The sequence below is a fragment of the Heloderma suspectum genome, chromosome 6 (genome assembly GCF_057233095.1).
Source record: "Heloderma suspectum isolate Gila_16-S chromosome 6, 16-S_ref, whole genome shotgun sequence".
Lineage (NCBI taxonomy): Eukaryota > Metazoa > Chordata > Lepidosauria > Squamata > Helodermatidae > Heloderma > Heloderma suspectum.
The window spans coordinates 861,901-882,185 of NC_139463.1; the positions used below are offsets into that span (position 1 = coordinate 861,901).

Genomic DNA, 20,285 nt, shown 5'->3' on the forward strand with positions numbered 1-20,285 from the left:
CTGAGGGGAGATAGGATAGCGCTCTTCAAGTACTTGCAAGGTTGTCACAGAGAGGAAGCCAGGATCTCTTCTAGATCATCCCAGAGTGCAGGACACGGAATCATGGGCTCAAGTTACAGGAAGCCAGATTCCGGCTGAACATCAGGAAAAACTTCCTGAGTGTTACAGCAATACGACAATGGAACCAATTCCCTAGGGAGGTGGTAGGCTGTCCCACACTGGAGGCGTTCAAGGCGAGGCTGGACAGCCATCTGTCAGGGATGCTCTGACTTGGATTCCTGCATTGGACTCGATGGCCTTGTAGGCCCCTTCCAACCCTACTATTCTATGTTTCTATGCTAGTTATAAAGCCCTATATGGCTTGGGACCAGGCTATCTGAAAGACCAACTTCTCCCATATGAGCCTGCCCAAATCTTAAGTTCTTTGGAGGTGGCCTTTCTTTCAAGACCGCCGCCTTGAGAGGTGTGTTTGTTGGCAACTCGAGAGGGGCTTCTCTGTGGCTGCTCTCAGGCTGTGGAACTCCTTCCTAAGGGAGACAAAGTTTGCTCCCTTTCTGTTGTCCTTCTGCTGGCAGGCAAAGACAGCTTTATTCAAGAAAGCCTTTAGCCTGTAAATAGGTCTGCTGGGTTGGGTGCTGCTTTTAATTCTTTAAATTTTTTCCTGTAATTATGTTTTTACTGTATTTAATGTATTGTTTTAATCGATTTTAACTATGTAAGCCACTCTTGAGTGCCATTTTTCTTGATAGAAATGCAGGGGGCAGGTTACTTGTCCTTTGTGACTAGCCACGTCTGTCATGCCCACCATTTTGTTAGGGTGCCGAAGACATTTTTCAACTTGCCAAATGTGACCATAGGCCCAAAAAGATTGCCTACCCTGGTCCGGATGGCCCATCAGACTCACAGCAACCACCCCTCCCTGACACACCTGTACTATGGGGATATTAAAAGTGGATTATATAAACATTTAAAGGATGATTTTTCCTCCCCAAGAAGACTGAAGTAGAGAGCTCCTCCCGCTCTTTCAGTGTCAGGAGTTCCAAACCCTTTTCGGTTGGTGGGCACATCTGAAATTTTGAGCATTGGGGTGGGCATTGTCACTAAACGGTTGCTGGGGGCTGTTGCCTATTCATAAATGCCGGAGGTGGCCAACCGCAAAACACCCTTTTCCCAGAATGCAACCTGATGAAGCTAAAGAATATTAACTTGCCCAAGAATAGCACAAGGCACAGATGGAGGCCGAGTGCCAAAACCGAGAGGCAGTCTCTGGAACCCACAGTTGCTATGGGGTGGCCGAGGGTTGCCTATTCACAAAATGGTGGGCCCGGCCAGTCACCCGTGTCACAGAAGGCAAACTGATGAGAAACCCAGTAAAAGGCAGAGATGGGGAAACGCCTGCCCCATTGCTGCCTCCGCGCAGCGCAGCGCCTACTGCGCGGAAGGCGGCGCGGGGATGCTCAGAAAAGCGCCCGGGCGAGCCCCCGCCGCACCGCGCGCCCGACACACGGGCGCGGCCGAACGCCGCCCGGGCGCCCCGCGCTTCGCCCCTGCGCAGACCCGGGCGCCGGGGCGCGCCCACCGCGCCCCCCCTGCGAGGGCGCCACGGGCCGGGCTTTCCCGCGGGAAGCATGGCGCTGGGGGCAGCCGCGCTCCGCCGCCGGAGGTGCGAGACGGCGCCCGAGCGCCGGCGAGGGGCAGCGCGCGCTCCGGGCCCCGCCGCGGGCCCTCCGCGGCGGGCGGGGCCGCTCCTGCCGCCGCGGCCCGCGCCTCGATCCCCGGCGGACGGGGCGGCGGCGCCCGCGCGTCTCCGGGGCGCGACGCCTCTGCGCGCACCCACGAGGCGAGCGGCGCGGCCGCCCAGGCCACCGTTCCCGGCACGGGCGCCCAGTGGCGGCCCGGGGCCGAGGCGCCGGAAGCGGAAACGGCCCGGAAACGCGGCCTGCGCGCGAAGGGCCCGCCGCTCCGCCGGGGAAGCAGGCTGTGCTCCCACGCATGCGCCTCGCGTCCCGGAAGCGGGTGCCCTTGTGAACGCCCGCTGAAGAGTGGCCCGCGAGCGGAGCAGGGCAGCCGCGCGCGGGGTCCTGGCGGGCGGCTGGCGGTGACCTCCGGGGGCCTTCGCTGGAGCGGCTCTCGGGCTCGTCGGGCGGCCAGTCCCTCCCTCCCTCGGCTCCGGCATGGCGCAGGCCGCGCAGAAGCTGGTCAAGGCCGCCGCCGCCAGAGGCCCGCAGCTCGTCTCCGGTGAGCAGCGAGCGAGCGAGGGCAGCCGGGGCGCGGCGGGGCGCCTGGCCGGGCTCCCCCCGCCGCCGCGGGCTCGGAGGGTGACTGCGGAGGCGGCGGCGGGCCGCCTGGCCGAGGCTCGCCCGCTGGGGCCGTCCCAGGTTCCGGGGACAGGCGGCCCGGTGCTGCCCTCCGCTAGCTGGGCACGTGGCGAGCGTGCGGGGAGGTGGCGCGGCCCGGCCCGGCCCGGCCGAGGCTTTCGCTGAAACGATGAAACGCCGAAAGGGACGCTTGGGCTGTGTAGAGGCTCCTCGCGAGTCGATGCCTGGCCTGTGCTGGTCTCGTGTAACCCGTGTGCGCCCCGCTTTCCTGCTCCCAGCTCTCCTCCCCGGCGGCTTCCATTAAACAATGCTGGAATCCACAGGGAGCGGTGCAGAAAACCCAAACAAGAAAGCAACGCAAGCACCACTAGGATAAAACCCCTTAAAATGCCTGCAGTGGGTCGAATCTCTCCTTCATACCCTTGGCTGAAAAAGGTGGTTTTAATCTGGCCCTAAAAGCTGATCCCATGGCACCAAACGTTGCCCCGCGGGCGGGGCTCTGTAAATATGGGGCCATGGAGAAGGGCTCCTTCTCAGTCACCACCTGCCTATCCTGCGGGGTGCTGCACTTTGCGAATGGCGTTCAAGACCATTAGTTAACGTACTGCAATCTCATTTTTTGTTCTTGACCTCTGTTGAAAGCCTGATGTACGAGGTGGTGGGTGGTAAAGCACAGGGAGTTCCTGAGCCTGCGATGCTCCTTTGGCTGGTCAGTGGGTTAGGTGGGTGTTTGGGCTGTGTCACTGTGAAGGCACCAGAGAGATCTTTTTCTTTGTTTAGTGTTTGCCTTCAAACCAACATGTGACAAGTGCAGACTCTGGGTTGACTTGGCCCTTGCTTGGAGAGTCTTCTCAGTGCCACAGTGCATAGCGTCATTGGACTTTCCTTCTCCCACGTTTTTACAATCAGGCCCATCTACCTCCTCCCTCTTTATCTTGTAGATTTCACTGTTCCTTTTACTTGTATAGCAAGACTTTGAAGAGATCATCATTACCAATGGGGGAAAGAATTGATCGGTTTTGCTTTACTTTAAATTTTGGTGCAGTTCTGCACTCAAGTGAGTTTGGCCACTGAATAGATTCATGCTGTGGTAAATAGATACATGGAAGGCGGCGGGGGGAGAAGCAGATGTTTCTTTGTCATGGTGCTTAAACACTTCAGGGCTTTGGAATACCTTTCTAACCTTGGTTAATCAGCCAAAGACCTCACAATGGGATGGACCACAGACTTAGCCGTGTGTGCAGAATAGTTCCTCAGCTGAGCATAACCCCCCACCCCAGCACAGGTGATCTGTGGTGGTGTTACCCGTGCAGCTGCAAATCATGCTGACATATGAATAAAGTCTGCCTTATACATCCACTGTTTCTGCTCTCCATTTCATCCCGCTCTTATCTCTTCTAGCTGCTATCACTTATTCAAGGCCTCGCCTGGCCACTTTCTGGTACTATGCCAGGGTTGAGCTGGCTCCTCCAACTCCTGCTGAAATTCCTAAGGCCATTGACAGCATGAAAGACCTGGTGAAGAGCTTCCAGACTGGCCGCCTTGCACAACTCACAGTCAAGGTAACTGCAAGCTGCAGGTGAAAGGTCACCAACAACATCATGAGCCTGAATACCTGATAAAAACAAACAGTTTGATTTGTAAAACACCCCCTACTGACATTCCTGAGAAAATGCGGATTGGACCATCGACCACATACAGGCTGGTAAACTGTCCAGGATTAGCTATGAATTAGCTATTAGTCATAGGGTAACCTGCTTCCACTGAAGTTCCTTCTTGCCCCCTGCCCCAAACCTCTACCCAGATGAAAAGAAACTGTTCCAAACCTGTTGTAAATTGTCATGCTGATTGCTTTTTCATGCCATTTTAGAGCATTGCAAGTGGTATAGCTTGCAAAGCTTTACTTAGATTGGGGTGGGCAACTTCTGAAGGTCCAGAGGCCATTTTCACCCTCCAACAGCCCTTACAGGCCACACCTCCCCACAGGTGCCAAAAATGGGAGTGGGGAATAAAAACAAAACAAAATGGTGTCTGGAGCTGCTACAGAATGCCCAAAAGGTAAAAATTAGCTTGCAAACAACTTAATTTGACCCTTCTGACACTCTGTAGTTGCTCTAGATGCCATTTTGTTTGCAAGAAAGTAATAATTTGGGGGGTTCCCCCTGAATTTCAGAGGTAGCGGAGGCTGCACTGGGAGGCTGCAGAGGTGCCTCTCGCTGAGCCTGGACTATTTTAAACATTTGCAGATCACAAGATGAAATGCTAAAATTTCTGTTCCTTTGCCAGTCTTGTGGAGGAATTATGGGGACAGATGACTTATAGCAACTTCAGTATGTCATTGTAATGCGTATGTGAAGCACTATCACAGATTATAAGAAGGCTTCTTTGAGGTTGCTTGTGGCTTACAGGAATTATCAGGGGAGGGACTTGCTGCAGTGGCAAGAGTTGTAAAATGTGATTCTTTTTTTTCTTTCAGGAAGCTCTGAGGAATGGTTTGGTGGCTACTGAGGTGCTGATGTGGTTTTACATTGGCGAAATCATAGGCAAACGTGGCCTGGTTGGATATAATGTCTGAAAGTCTTTCTGCTTTTGAGCCCTAATGGTGTCTTAGTAATAAATTATGGCACTGAGATGGAACTGTGGTAGTGTCTACTAATCCTGTTCAAACCAAGGCAGAACCAGATGATGATGACCTGAAGGCTGACAAGGAGCCCTGAAACCACTATTCCTCTTCTGCCCCCCCCCCCCCAATCCTGTGTTTACTTGGCTGTTTCCATAAACACACGAAAGAAGGTCTGTGCCCTCCAGTAATGAATGGGAGTATTTCTTGATTGCTGCCCTGTCTGTAGAAGTGCTTTTGTGCTGGCCTGATGCTTGATGTCAGACAACGTTAAAATCCGGGCAGTATTGCAAGCATTGTAGTTTGGCTTATCCAGGATCCTGTTCCATTAGGAAATTGTGAGTAGGTTCCCTCTGAAGCTCTAAGTGCTTAGACACCCCACACAGCACTAGAGGTTTCCTAACAGAAACCATTCTTCATGGTGGAATGCTTTTGTATATTCCACTTTCATCTCACAGTTATGCTAATGAGAATATGACTTAAAATAGCGCATATACTTCTAATCCTGAATTGTGCTGGGTGAAAACTGTTCAAACCTCAATTATCTCTCCCTGAAATCTTGTTCAAACAAGGCTTTAAGAGTCTTTGTAGAACCTGAAGGGAATGGACTTGCCTGGGTTTCATGCAGTCAGGGACAAGGCCACCACTGAGAAGGCCCTGTTTGGGTACCCTTCTTAGATCTTGCCTTCTGAAAAGATGGGAGCTACTTCCTAAGATGGGCTGGTGTGTGAAAAACAACTTCTGTAGCCAAAGGTTAACTGGCCTATGATCAAATAATGCTTCAATAGTTCTCTAGCTGCAAGTGTACCAGTGGCTGGCTGATGTCATGGACACCTTTCTGAATTCAACAGATCAGTGCCACCATTTACAGTAATGGTTTCTTCACTTAAAAAATTAAAACAAAAACCTGGCTGACATCTTATGGCTAGGGAATTAATTGGGTCTGACTGCTGGAAAGAATTTTTGGGATTTTGCATGAGGTGTATGCTGCTTTCAGCATGACCTAGTTATTGCAAAATATGGTCTAGATATTGCTGTCCTGTAAAGTCTAAGTTAACTACTCATGGAAGTGTGGAAAACGACAGGTGCCTTTCCACGAGAATTCAGCCATTGCTGGAAGCAACATAAGATATTGTGATGGATGTTGGTGATTGGGCTCTGTTAATGGATATGCAGCTTTGCCAAGGGTTTCCTTTTGTGCACCATTGAATTACAACACACAAAAACAATTGTCTAGAAATCCAAATGCGTATTTAAACCTCCTCCAAGCCAGGAGCACTTGGGGGCAAATATGGCTGCCTCATTCTCGCACAGCAGCAGAAAGATGTGGGAAACTTTCTTCTATCACTTACTACTACTTTGGGCAAAAAGCCAAAATTCTACACCTTGGCCAAAGTATACCTGTGTGGTGGTGCCCTCTAATAGGGCATCCTCAGTAAACCTTCCTAGTCTCTCCGTTTTCATAATGGTGATTTGAGTTTTGATCCTTGAATTTGTTCAGTGTCACTTCCACACTGAGAACTCCCTGAAATATTGTCTTCCCTTGACTCAGTTCCTTACTGTTAATACAGGTATCTTGGCAATGCCCACTTCTGCTGTTCCATATATATATAGAATAGTATAGAATAGTAGTATAGAATAGTATATATGTGTGTGTGTGTGTGTGTGTGTGTATCTATCTAGCTATATAATATACATATATGAATTTATGCTGCTGAAGGAATTGGTCTTGTTCTTGAAGAAAGATCATCGTTGCCGAGTCAGATAGCCAGACAACGTGACACCCTGTGCCCTTTAAGCCCAGGTTGCAACTGCAGGGGTGGCAGTGCTAGTTCTTGGCGCCATTCTGCAGTCTGAAGAGGCTGCTGGGGGCTGGCACTTGGCGCATGTGCTCCTGGGAGGAAAGCCAGCAGACCCCAGCCCTTCCCAGTCTTCTCTGAGCAGCAGAGTCTGCAGTGGCTCGGAGGGGTGTAATTTAGAGAGGGGTGGGCTGGTGTGATCCTCTTTGCCATCCTTGTTTGGAAACATAGTACTTTAGTTTCTTTTCTGAACCATCAAGGCTCAAAACAAGGGTGGGAATGTCTACAATCGGGTGCAATTACTGTAGCAAAACATTCAAGTTTGCCAGAAAACAAGGAACGTTATCTTCACTGTGGCCCAGAAACTTAAATGTAGACTTAAATTAGGGACTGGCCCAACTTTGCAAAAGGTTGGGTTGCAAAGAGGTCTGGTGCAGAGAGAGGCGTTCAAGACGAGGCTGGACAGCCATCTGCCAGGGATGCTCTGACTTGGATTCCTGCACTGAGCAGGGGGCTGGACTCGATGGCCTTGTAGGCCCCTTCCAACCCTACTATTCTGTGATTCTATGACCTTCCAGTCCTCTGAGCTGCTGTCTCTCTCCTGACGCACCTCTCTTCCCTGGCCCTCCTTTTCCAGCTTGCAAGTGACACCAGTATTGTTATGGCACAGTTGCTTACCATCCCAGCAGGCAATGCCTACATGGAGCTTAATCTTAAGTTGGCCGAGGAGAAACCCCAGGAAAGGAACTGGGGAGATAGGCAGCACTTCTACCTGCGGGGAGCAACAGAAATGGCATAGGGTGCATTTACCTGCCCTGCTCAGGAACCTGCAGTGAAGAAGGGAGTTCAGGTGAACTTGGCATGACGCCTCACGATGCTGTTTGCGTGGGACAGCAAGCATAATGACGTCTGCCTTCTGCTTGGCAGGGGTTTGGAGGAGATGGTCTACTGGCCCTGTCTAATGTGCCTGGTGCATTCCCGAAAAACCCTGCCAAGCACAGATCGTGACTCGCCGAGGGCCCCGCAATCGCTACAACGACGGGCGTCCGATGGCCATGGCAAAGCAGCCCGAGCCCGCAACGAGGATGGGAGGCATCCCGGGGGCAAGGCGAGGGCTGCCCGCGCAGTCTGCCGAGAGAGCCTGGTCCGGCGCGCGCCGAGCGCAGCCTGGAGCCCTCCTCCCCAGCGGAGCGGAGCGCCGGTCCAGCTAGCCGCGGGCGCGCCATCGGCCCCTCGGCGGCTCTCTCGGGGCCTTTCGCGGGGAGCCGGGAGCTGCCCCGGCTCTTCGGCGCGCGCCTCCCCCCGCCTGCGAGCCGCGGCTCCCCAAGCGGCCGGCGGGCGGGGCGCCTCCCAGGCGGCGGCGCCGGCAGCAGCCTCTCGTCTCCGCCGCGGGGAGCCCCCACGGGGCGCTGCGCGGCGGCGGGGCGCGCGGTCCCCCGGCGGGCCGGGCACGCCCAGAAGGCGAGCAGGGACGCCCCGGCCCGGCGGCCGCCTGCGGGGCGCCCCATGCGGCAGCGGCCGGCCCTGGCTGCGCCGCCTTCTCCGCCGAGGCACGCGAGAAAGCCCCGCCCGCGCCCCTCTCGGCTCGGGCTCGCGCGGCGGCGGGCGCTCCCGCGGCCGGCCGGGGTCTCCGCCCCGCACCCCGCGAAGGGGCGGCCGCGACCTCCCGCTCCCCGCTCGCTCGCAGCCGCAGTCCGTGCGGAGCGCCGCCCACCTGCCCGGGCCCCGGAGCGAGCATGGCGGGCAGAGTGACGCCGGGCGGCAGGGCGGGCTGCTGCGCCATACCGCTGGCGGGGCGGCGCACTGGCGGAGCCCCGGACCCTGCATGAGCGTCGCGGCTATGCAGCCCCCCCTGCGGCGTGCGGCGCGCTAGGCGAGGCGCGGGGCGGCGCCATGGCCGGGCCCGGGAACCTGGATGGGCGGCGCGCGCGTGCAGCGCCCCTAGGGGCGGCGGGGCGGCAGGCAGGTTCCCGGGCGCGGCCGGCCCCGCGCGCTGGCTCGTCGCCTCACAGCGAAGATGGCGCACAGCGGTCGGTGGCGCTTCCCGGCCCGGCCCGGCAGCGGCGGCGGGGGGCGCCGCGGGCTCGGGGGCTGCCGCCTGCGGGTGCCGGCCCTGCGCAGCCTGCGCGCCGAGCCGCCTCACGACCCGCCGCCCGCCGCCGCCCCCTCAGCAGAGGCAGGGGAGGCCGCGGCGGCGGTGGCGGGAAGCGGCGGCGGAGGGGGCGGGGCGGGCGGCTCCCCATCGGCCTCCGCCTCCGCCTCGCCACCCGCCCCGGCCTCCTCGGCGGGGGCCAGCGCGGGGGCGGCTCCCGGCTTCGACGCGGCGCTGCAGGTCTCAGCCGCCATCGGCATCAACCTGCGCCGGTTCCGGGCGGCCTGCGGGGCCGAGGCGGGCAGCGGAGAGGTGAGCAGGCCGGCTGGCGCAGGCGGGGCAGCGGGGGGCGCCCGCGCCCGGCGGGGACGGAGCCGCCTCGGGAGGCGGCGGCGGCGGCGGCTCTCTGCCTGTGACCCGGGAGCCGCCCTCGTGCAGCCCGCTGCGCATCCAGCAGCCCCGGGCGCGGGAGACGGGCAGGCGGCACGCCCACCTCGCCTCCCCGGGAGATGCTGCTGCCGCTGCTGCTCAGGGCGGGGGAGGCGCGGCCCGACGAGCATCCGCGCTTCCCTCCGGGGGAGCGAGCGGCGCGGCGCACCTGCCTCCACCCTCCCCTCCGCGATATGCTGAGCAGGGCTGGGGCGGGCCCCCCGCCACGTTCCCTCCCCCCTTCCGCACGTCCCCCCCCTGCCAGCTGTCAAAGGTGCGGCCAGGCCGCGGTCCTGTCTCTCCGCCCCTAGGCCACGAGCGCAGCATCCGGACGGTCTCGGCTGGGCTTCCCTCCCCGAGCACGCCCCCCCTTGCCGGGCAGCCCTATAGGCTTTCCCTCCCCGCAGTGCTGCCTCGGCTTAGTTGCAAGAGACGCGGGACAGACTGCGTAGGGACGTGTCGTTTCAGGAGCAGGCAGGGGGTCGCCGTCTGTTTTGGCCCTTGGCCCGCCCTGTCGCAGCCGCGCTTCCTCTCCTCAGCCAAGCCAGGCCCTTGTGAGCAGCGGGGGAGCCCGAAGCCGCAGCCTTCAAGGCGGTGCTCTTGAGTGGTGGGGACTGATTACTTGACCCTGTTGGAGTTGGTAACCTGAGGAGTGAACGTTGTGCTCTGGGATGCAGACAGTTATTACAACAGACAGACTGAGGGACAAAGAGTTGAGGGTTGCTGCCAAAATCTTGCCTGCAGGGAAAGGCTCTGAAGGCAGGGAGGCTGAAATGGGAGCTGCGGCACCAACCTGTACAAAGCTTAACAAATATAGTTAAATCATGAGGTAGCTGCTTGGAGTTGCTCTTTTCTATTCTCTATCTTTCCAGATTCCTGCAAAAGTCCGAAGCATCACTGTTTCAGTTTTTAAAAAGGGAAACAATCTGGCCACTCTGAACGTTAGGTGCAGCGCAAACAGTGGCCCTAGGCCAACCACTAAGGTAGTGAAATTGGGCCATCCACAGACAACGTGGTATTTTTTGCATATTCAGTGGGCTTTCCAGGTATATAGAACAATGCTACTATGTGTTTAAATAAGGAGAGACCAAAAAACCCTCTCTCTTCATGAGGTATATAGGCACAAAGCCCTTCTAGGGGTGGGGGGAGATGTCAGAATCTGTACAAAGGCAAAAAGGAGCAAAAATTGGCACCTCTGGGCCCAAAATTTCCTTCCTTTTCAATAAAGAAAAAGGAATGCTCCCCCCCCCCCCGGTGTACTTTACTGCTCAGAGTCAGGGCTGTATAATAAATCCACAAATCTCCCCGATGATCTACAAATCTATAGCACTATAGTTCCTAGCTGGGCTAGCTGTCTCTAGGAGTTAACACTCAGGTAGGGGGTTGGCTAAGCAGCTTGCTGTGCAGCCTACACCCGCCCCCCCCTTAATAGCGCTTAGGTTTAGGGTTGGCAATACAGTATGTGGAGGGGCAATTATGCCCCCTTTTATAGTGCTCAGTGTGAGAGCTGTTCCCACTTTCTTCTCCCCGATGATGCTGTGGGTGAGAAGGGAAGCTGACCCCCCCCCCCCCCGCTCCAGTCCTTGTTGTGAAAAAAGTATTCACTGAGGATGGTTAAGTTGAATGCTGTTCCAGAATATTACACTTCTGACACAGTACTGTGTCATGTAGATCAGGGATGGTGGTATAGATGTGCTTGAGCTGATTCAAGGGTTGTCTTAACTATTTATTTATTTATTTATTTATTACATTTATATCCTGCCTTTTTTTCTCCGTAAGGAACCCAAGGCGACATACATAATCCTCTCCATTTTATCCTCACAACAACAACCCTGTGTGGTAGGTTAGGCTGAGAGTCTGTGACTGGCCCAAAGTCACCCAGTGAGCTTCCATGGCTGAGTGGGCATTAGAACGTGGATCTCCCGACTCCCAGTCGAACATTCTAGCCGCTACACCACACTGGCTCTCTCTGTAAATCTTCGTTTTCTTGTACTATGAGAAGGTATGACCTAAAACATTTTCCTGTCAGTTACATAAGCAATGAAGACCCAGAAAAGGCTCACAGGGCAACAGAGTAAGCCCCTGAAGTGTTCTTGCTGCTCCTCTTCCTGTCATTTGCATTATCAGAGGTGGGCAGCTTGTGGCCCTCCCATTGGTTTGGCCTGTAACTCCCATCAGCTATAGCCAGTGGTGAGGAATGAAGACAGCTGTCGCTAAAACATCTAGAGGGCCCCAAGTTAGCCACTCCTTCATTAGATGGACATTCACGGGCTGTCTAGTTAGGCTGTGTGTTAGCTATCTTCCTTGTTGCCTGGGATGCAGTCCACCCACTTGTTGAAGACAGAGGAGCTATTCTAGAAGAATTGGTTTAAGAATTGCAGCATTTGTGCTTTTGATAGGTAATTTGTCAATGTGGACTCAATTTCTCAATGATTTCATGATGTGTAGCTGGAACTTCTAAATGCATGTAAAGAAAGATGCTGGCTCTGCATGCTGATCTGGGGTAATACACATGCTACTGCGGTCCTGCTTGGCATGTTTATTGCTAAACAGGACAGAATTGCTGCCTATTTAATATCAAGCAGACAATTATTACTCCACTGTTCAACATGCTTTTTCCTTCAGGTTGCAAATAACATTCTGGGACACTGGCCTGTTTCCCTGGCTCCAAATGAACCTGACGAATATCCTATGAACAATTATGCAGCACTTGCATTATTCATGATTCCTGTAAAGTCAAGGCTTTCAGTGGGTCTGATCTGATGCAGCCTGCTACTGCTGCTTACCTGTTCTTACTTCTTGTCAAGGCAGGGTCCATTGGCACCTGGTTGTTCTGCCTCTCCAGCAGTTTCAACCTCAGATAATACTAGGTGCGGTTTCCTAAAGTCCCTAATGAGTTGAGCCTTCAGATGCAGTAATGTTATGTAATTACCTTGACGTTTAAAAGTTTAAAGATGTTTCCAGATTTGCTTACATTCCCGTGAAAACACGTGGATGCAACAGTATAACTAAACTAGAATCAGTGAACTGAGAGCCACATTTCACTGGTTCGCATATGTGTGCCATCCTGTCTCCAAGAAACTCAGAGCTGTGAGTGCTGGGGTTCTTTTTATTCTCTCTGCAATCATGAAAAATCAGTTAGAATGAGAAGTCGCAATGCCTGGGCCTATTCCGTCAGCTTTCTGTCTGAACAGACATTTGAACCTGGATTTCATGCATTCACTCCAATGCGCTATCAACTGCATTCTCTCTCTTCATAATGAGCTTCTCAAATAAACAGCTCACTACCATAACTCTTATATTTGGAGCGGAGAGATTGGTTCAGTGAAAACATTGTTAAACGGTTGCTGTAGGATGGCCAGATTAACTGAGGTAGAACATATGTGGATCATTCAGTGGGGCGTTTACATATTTTTGAAACCCCTATTCATTGCATATTTAAGAACAATAAGATACTTGCATGGTAAAGCTGTCCCATTCACAGAGGCAAGACATTTGGCTGGGCCAATGTTTGTGAATGAATATGTTAGCTTTTGCATTATGCAGAATTCTACTCAGGCCATATATGGTTCCCAGTTGTTTACAGATGCATATATCTTTCCATTTTAGTCATAAGACTTGCTGTACCAGCAAATACTGGTGCAGTGTCACAAACCTAATGAGTAAACCTCCATGCAAAGATTGTCATTATTAGCTTAAAACTTCCAGTGCAAATTTTTTTTAGACTTCAGAGTATTTAGACTTGATGAAGCTTAGACTCTCACTGCCATTGGGATACTTGCTGTTAAGGTTACTCTTGTGTCATTCAGTGTACACAATATGAGATGACTGGCATAGGCAGATTCCATCTCTTCCAAACTGTTTGGTATGAGTAAGTTGGACTTTTCATTGTGGCAGTGATTTCGCAGGTCTTGTTTCTTCTGTTCTGGGAGTGCCCTTTTCCTTCCTGAGAACTGGAGAGACGGCTTTCGAGGATGTTGCTGAGAACTGGCCGCTCTTCCAAGGGGCCTGATGAAGTGTTCTGAGCAGCTAGGAAGCTTGGGTTACTCTTTCAGCAACAGGTGCTGGGACCCATATATATAATTATTATTTTAAAATATAAACTGAGATCAAGAATGCTGGACTTGAAATTTGCAAATAAATTTGCAAATAAAGCTGAAGTAGCTATTTCATGTTAAAGAAATCTGAGCTTTAAGTACAAGCTGAATATGAGCCAACGACATGATATAGCTGCAAAAAAGGCAAATGCTCTTTTGGGCTGCATTAATAGAAGTATAGCTTCCAAATCCTGTGAAGTACTAGTTCCCCTCTACTCAGCACTGGTTAGGCCTCATCAGGAGTACTGTGTCCAGTTCTGGGCACCACACTTTAAGAAGGATGCAGACAAACTGGAGAGGGTTCAGAGGAGGGCAACGAAGATGATCAGGGGACTGGAAACAAAGCCCAATGAGGAGAGACTGAAAGAACTGGGCATGTTTAGCCTTGAGAAGAGAAGACTGAGGGGAGATAGGATAGCACTCTTCAAGTCCTGGAAAGGTTGTCACAGAGAGGAAGGCCAGGATCTTGATCATGCCAGAGTGCAGAACACAGAAGAATGGGCTCAAGTTACAGGAAGCCAGATTCCAGCTGAACATCAAGAAAAAATTCCTGACTGTTAGAGCAATTTAACAATGGAACCAATTACCTGGGGAGGTGGTGGGATCTCCCACACTGGAGGCATTCAAGATGAAGCTGGACAACCACTTGTCAGGGACGCTGTGACTTGGATTCCTGCATTGAGCAGGGGGATGGACTCAATGGTCTTATAGCCCCCTTCCAACCCTACTATTCTATGATTCTGTTTGGGAAAGAAGCTTAAAATGTAAATGACATCTTAACTGCGAGTGCAGGTGCAGCGTGTCTTTCCAGCGCCACGCAAAGACCTTTTTGTCCAGTCCTTTTAGTGCTGCTTCCTTTTTGGGCTGTTCCACTGTGTTTTGGTATTTCTTTGCCATTGTATTTTTAGTATACACTGTAAACCACCCTGGAAATTCAGTAAAAGGATAGGATATCAAATATTAAAACCAAATAAATAAAAATAGTGATGTCACCTTTGTGCTGCAATAGTGAATGGATCTTAATGTTCTAGGAGGCAAGCTTTACTGAAATTGTTGCAGGAAGGGATGGCTTCCTGCCTTCATAGTCATCTTAGAGGTTTGTGTGAATATACTTTTTCTTCTGAAGTGTGACATTTTCCCATTGAAAATTGTGCACTTTACACTGATCCTTTAGAACCTAGAGTCTTCATTTTACCGTTGTTACTTTACATTTTGCTTCTGATCAGCTGATGCATCAGTTGCTCACTTGATGCTTCTACTGGGCAGCATCCTGCATGAGCAAACCTTTCAGAACTAAATGTTGATGGCAATTTCCCCCATATCCAAGCTATTGGATATATTCTTGGCCTCTTAGTAAACAGCAGCCCCAGGCTTCTCTGGAGCGTTGTGACTACTGGGCATCCAACTTGCTGGGGGCAAGCACCTTTCAGGTCATCCAGATTTTGCATTACTCAGAGAAGATGTAGGCAGTGGTGCAAGAATGTGTCTGCATGAGTCAGTGACTGAGTACCTCTGTGCAATTGTGCCTGCGTTGACTTTTGCAGGAAGCAGTGATTTGTGGCAGGCAAGTGGAAGTTGCTGCCTCTGTCCAGTAGGACTTACTGTAGGTAAAATTAATGGGGGTCTTTGGAGGAAGAGAGGTTTTTATTTGTAAAAACTTCTGAGTCTCTGAGTAAAATTCATCTGTTTAATTAAAAGCAACACATGCAACATAAAGAGCATCTTGTTTAATTTTAAATAACATTCCTACAGAAGGGGAGAGCTGAAAGCTGAATTCTTTAGAAATAATTTCTCAAGGTCACAATGGGTAGGCAGCTGGATTCTATGCTTCCATCAAGCCGATGGCTGCTATACAAAGCCCAGTGCTGGCATAATGCAATTGTGATTCTATGTCCAACCAGCAGCAGAATCAACAGCACCTATACAAACACAAACCAAGGTAGTGACACTGACAGACTCTCTTGGAGTGTCCCTAGAAACTCTGCCACCACCCACCAACTATGTGTTGCTTGTTGAGGATGTCCCCAAATTATTCACATGTGCAGTGCACCAATCAAGTGCAGAAAAGGGCAATTAAAATGATCAAGGAGCTGGAGCATCTTCCCTATGAGAGAAGGTTACAACAGCTGGGATTGTTTATCCTGGGGGAAAAAGGAGGGTAAAGGGGGACGTGATAGAGGTCTACAAAATTATGTGTCATGTGGAGAATGTGGATAGGGAGACATTTTTCTCCCTCTCTCAAAATACTTGAACCTGGGGTCATCCCAAGAAGATGATTGGTGGGAGATTCAGGACAAATAAAAGGAAGTACTTCTTCACACAGTGCACAGTTAAACTGTGGAATTGGCTACCACAGGATGTAGTGATGGCCACCAATCTGGATGGCTTCAAAAGGGGGTTGGACAAATTCCTGGAGGAAAAGGCTATCAGTGGGTACTAGTCTTGATAGCTGTATGCTCCCTCCAGTACCAGAGACAGTGAGCCTGTGTACACCAGTTGCTGGGGGACATGGGCAGGACGGTGCTGCTGCGCTCATGCCCTGCTTTTCAGTTCCTGGTTGACAGCTGGTTGGCCACTGTGAACAGAATGCTGGACTAGATGGACCCTTGGTCTGATCCAGCAGGGCTCTTCTTATGTTCTTATCAACATGCAGTTTCAGAGAGAATGCCCCGTTCATGGTGTTCTTTGCACCACATTCCTTGCTTGCCCACACAAGGCACAACTGTGCTCTCAGGAATAGACAACAGCACCTTCCCAGCAGGAAAGGCCTCCCACAGCCCAGCAACCATTCACGTAGAACCCCAGAGATTCGCAGGAAAAAGGCTTGAGACGTTCTTCGGTGCCAGTGATACCAAACAGGCAATGCCTGTAACACAACACGGATTGGGATGTGTGGGAAGAGAACTGTCTTTTTACAAGGGAGAGAGAAGAGCGCCACATAGACAAAGGAGAATGGAAGCAACAAAGAGGCACACAGGAGGCAGCATTATGGGCTGCCCAGTAGTTCTGTGGGAAGAAGGATGTGCAAGTCTTGAGTCCCAGCTAAGGGGGTGCACTTGTGGCCGCCACAAGGGGGAAAGCTTACCATTTGGGGGCAGCAGTAACCTTAGATCAAAAAAGGGCAACGCAGCAGAACTAGGTCTCCTGTGCCAAAGAGGAACACACTAACTGCACAGCGACAGAAGCGGTTGGATGAAGAGGGCATGATGGGGCCTTTGTAATCTAACAGGAGCCACGCCCATGACGTGCCCCCCTGCCCCCTCCATGGGAGGGCTCCTAGCCACATAGGCCAACAGGAGCGTGTGTTGAGTGGTTGCACAGACTTAGTGTACATGTGGTCATGGGTTCAATCCTGGCTACAGCCTCCAGGGGAAAAGGACTTGGAAGAGTCAACGATGCTGCAGCTGGTTTCAAATGTGGCTGCCAAATTGCTCTGTGTTGCATGCTTCCTGAACCACATTACTCGCAAGGTCTTACTTAGGGCAATTGTACTGGCTTCCAATTTGTTTCTGGACCGAATTCAAGGTGCTGGTGCTTACCTATGAAGCCTTAAATGGTTTGGGACCAGGATATCTCCGCCTTGTGAACTTACCTGTGGATTGAGATCATCGTTGGAGGTCCTGTTGTGTGTGTAGTTGAAGAGAATGCATGACAGGGCCTTTTCTGTGATAGCATCTCAGTTATGGAATTCCCTTCTGAAGGAGGTGAGATAAGCCGCAACCCTGCCAGCGTTGAAAACATTTTTATTCCACTCATCTTTTAGTGGTTTTTAATTGAACAGTTTAACTCTACTCGTTTCTAATTTTAGGGCTCTGGTTTTAATTGTTGAATTCTGTTATGTAAACTGCATTGGAGGCCCTTGTTAGAGGTGGAAAGCAGTATAAAAATGGGATGGATGGATAGATAGTCAGATAGCAAATTGGAGTGACTGGTATATGGACTGATAGCCTCACTCAGATATCTGGCACAGTTGTCCCTTACTCCCGTCATTCTGTTCCATCTCTCTCTGATACACGTGCATGCATGCGCACGCACACACACTTCATTAAAATAATTGCCAGCATCTGCTGGTTATTTTCTCAAAGCTCCTTGTTTTGTTCCCATCGACCCTAAGTGGTATGGCTGGATTTCCTGTCATGGCAATAAGACTGGGAAGCTGTCTGGCAGGGCAAGTACAGGTTTGGGGCAAGATATGCAGAAGCAGCAGGGAAGCTGTCCAGCCCAAGACTAGGATGAGAGCAGCAACATTAGGCAGTGGGAGAGGTTTTCAATTTGACCCAGCCCTTCCTGGAGCATCAGCAAGGCCCTGGAGGGTGGAGTGTGTTTCTGTTCTTGTTTCTTTGGCCTAAGAAGGGCTCAGGGATGGGAGGTCTTATGCTGCCAGGTGTATATCAACTTTCTGGGCTTCAGCCTGGCTCATCGTTATCTCTGCTGCTGCAGGTGATGTGGAGGACCTGGTGTTGGGGATGGAGTCCATTCAAGGTCATTGGTCCCCTGACTCTGCAGGATCCCTGGGTGGAGTATCCTCCAGGGTGGCCCCCTCAGGACGTTCACCAAGATATGGAGATTCTTCTTGGTCCCAGAATGGCCTTCTCAGAACCTGACAGGGCAGTGTGAATCTCCCAAGCTGGGAGGAGTGACACTGTGTAGTTGCAGTCCTGATAATCCTTGGGGTTTAGTCTAGAAGGCAGAGCTTGTGTCAGTAAAATTGTTTCACAAACTATCGCATCATCCCCAGCCAGCATGGCCAATGGCCAGGGGTGCTGGGAGTTGTAATCCAAAACACCTGGAGGGCACCAGGTTGGGGAAGGCTGCCTTATGTTATAATGGTGCTGCATTTATCCTTGCAACTCAAGCTGCCTGCCATGTGAGACAGATTGGGCAGAGAGATGGGGACTTGCCCAAGGTGCCCTGGGAGCTTCATGGATTGAGCCCTGGTCAACACTCAGCCAATGCTCAGTCCATTACATCACACTGGCCCTCACACTACCTTCTGAACTTCAGCTTGGCGCCAAAATGTCAGGATATCATTTAAAAATACCCCCCCATTTGTATTTAGCTCAAGCTAAATATTATCCTTTGTGATGGAAGTTACTCCTTTTGAGAGGGAGGCCTGCCAACTCTTGGTGGGCCTTGGAAAACTTTTGTGGAGCAAGTGCTTAACCCTTTGGATTTCCTGAATGTCTCTTGTATACCCAGTGAAAGTGACAATGCCACTGAAGCAGAGAAAAGAGAAAATTCTTCCCTATTGATACTTTCTGCAGGAAAGAGCTAGAGTCTAAGCTTCAGGGAACTCAAGAGTGGAGCCCTGCACTGCTGCTGTGTGGGAGCTGTCCAAAATCTCAGCTGCAAGGCTGTGAACCCTGCAGTATTCTCTGTCCAGTGGGCTGCCTGGTTTCTACTCTGGCACAGAGCTAGATCCCAGCCCAGTCTCTTAGGTAGGGAGGAGACACCCTGTTGGGCTGCTGCTAGTACCCAAGGCAATGCTTTCTGGGGCTTCACTCCTAGTTTGTTTGCTGCTTTTTCAAGTAAGAAGATGCTGCATTATCTTCTTGGCTCCAGAAGGTGGCAACAAGAGCCAAGGCATGTTGAGGGACTGAAATATAAAAGCAATCGATAAATAAATCCCCCAAGCGCTGGCACAGTATCATTCTTGTCTTGTGCTCCTGTTTTTCTGGAAACTTGGGCTTGTTTTCCTCAGCAAATCCACGTCCTCCTTCAGAATAGAGAGCTTACAGTTCATTTGTGAAGGCTGTTTTGGCCATGTTCTTTCAAAACCTTCCAAAGAATTTTAGTGAACTGCTGAAACCAGAGAGATCCATATAGTGCTTGCTTGTATTTCACTAGTTTTGTCATTTTAAGTTCCTTGAGGGGCTAACCTGATATGCTCAGCGCTTTGGTAATCCCAGGTGACCTTGCTTTGGTGCCAGGGGGTCACTCAGACTGCATATGCACCACCTCCCCAGCTGTCATATTTTAATGCTTAAGGAACGCAGCTAGGTGGGTTCTGCTTTGCCTCCCTTCTATGAAGACATGCCAGTCCCTGAGTCATCTTTCACTAGATTGCCACTGGGGGGTGTGGCAGGAGGTGGGAGAGAGGTTGCCTCTGCAAAGCAGGGAAAGGAGATGAGGAAATGTGCTTTCCTTTCCAAGCAGGGTGACTGGAATAGCTGTGAGAGCCAGAAGTGCAGCCTCCATCTTTCGAAACCTCTTGATTACCAAAAGACATTGTCAGCTTTCCTGATTCTCTTGTGGGTCCCTCTGTAAAAGAATGCTGGTCTTGACCCAACATGGGAATTCTAGTGGAAGGCAAACGTCTGTTGCAAATTACAGAATCTGCTGCTTCGCACAACCTGAGAAATCTCTCATTTTCATTTTTGTAAAGAGGGTGTTTTGCCCTTGAACCTACTGCTGAGTGAAACCCTAAAAAGTGAAGACGGCAGCTCCTTCTGGTGGCCCAGCTAGAGCTCCTCTGGGTAGAGACATCCAGATATGTGTGGGAGGGGCTTCTTCACCCCCTGCCAGGAACACTCAAGTCTGTATGCTCTTGTGCACTGGTCGAGTGTTGCCATGGGGCTGGCTAGCGGTCTTGCCTAGTTTCAGTAGCCATGTTGCCTCTTTGGTCGATGCTGAGCAAAGAAGACGTTATTAAAATGTCTTGAATTATGGCACCAGCCCTGTTGTCCCTGGGGCCACAACAAGAGTCTGGTGCTTTCCAGGCGATGGGTGCAATATGGCACAGCCTTGTGATCTGGACACTTTAGACTTGTGGTGAGTCAATGCTGTCTCCAGGCAACTAGGAACAGCCCCCACCCCACCGCCTTTAGCTTGCTTGTGTGTGTTTGTTTTATCTCTCACCTGCCAATGAGGATACAGTGTTTGCATGCAGACGCCCCACTGGCTCTAGGATAGTGCTGTGGGGAAGTAGCT

General features: G+C 51.7%; 2 protein-coding genes across 5 annotated transcripts in view; both read left to right on the forward strand.

The window, feature by feature from the left end:
* The first annotated feature begins 2,003 nt into the window (after positions 1 to 2,003).
* On the forward strand, positions 2,004 to 4,955 carry ATP5MG (ATP synthase membrane subunit g). The gene is made up of 3 exons (XM_084860608.1): positions 2,004 to 2,238; positions 3,720 to 3,880; positions 4,795 to 4,955. The coding sequence occupies exons 1-3, from the start codon at positions 2,175 to 2,177 to the stop codon at positions 4,891 to 4,893; spliced, it is 324 nt and encodes a 107-aa protein (XP_084716734.1). The 5' UTR covers positions 2,004 to 2,174; the 3' UTR covers positions 4,894 to 4,955.
* A 3,718-nt stretch (positions 4,956 to 8,673) lies between these two features.
* The window catches only part of KMT2A (lysine methyltransferase 2A), a 66,846-nt gene continuing 55,234 nt past the window's right edge, over positions 8,674 to 20,285 (forward strand). For all 4 annotated transcript variants that reach the window (XM_084860592.1, XM_084860593.1, XM_084860594.1 and 1 more), the window contains exon 1: positions 8,674 to 9,141. In XM_084860592.1, coding sequence (XP_084716718.1) covers positions 8,755 to 9,141 — 387 coding nt within the window. In that variant the 5' untranslated portion in view covers positions 8,674 to 8,754. The remainder of the gene's footprint in view (positions 9,142 to 20,285) is intronic.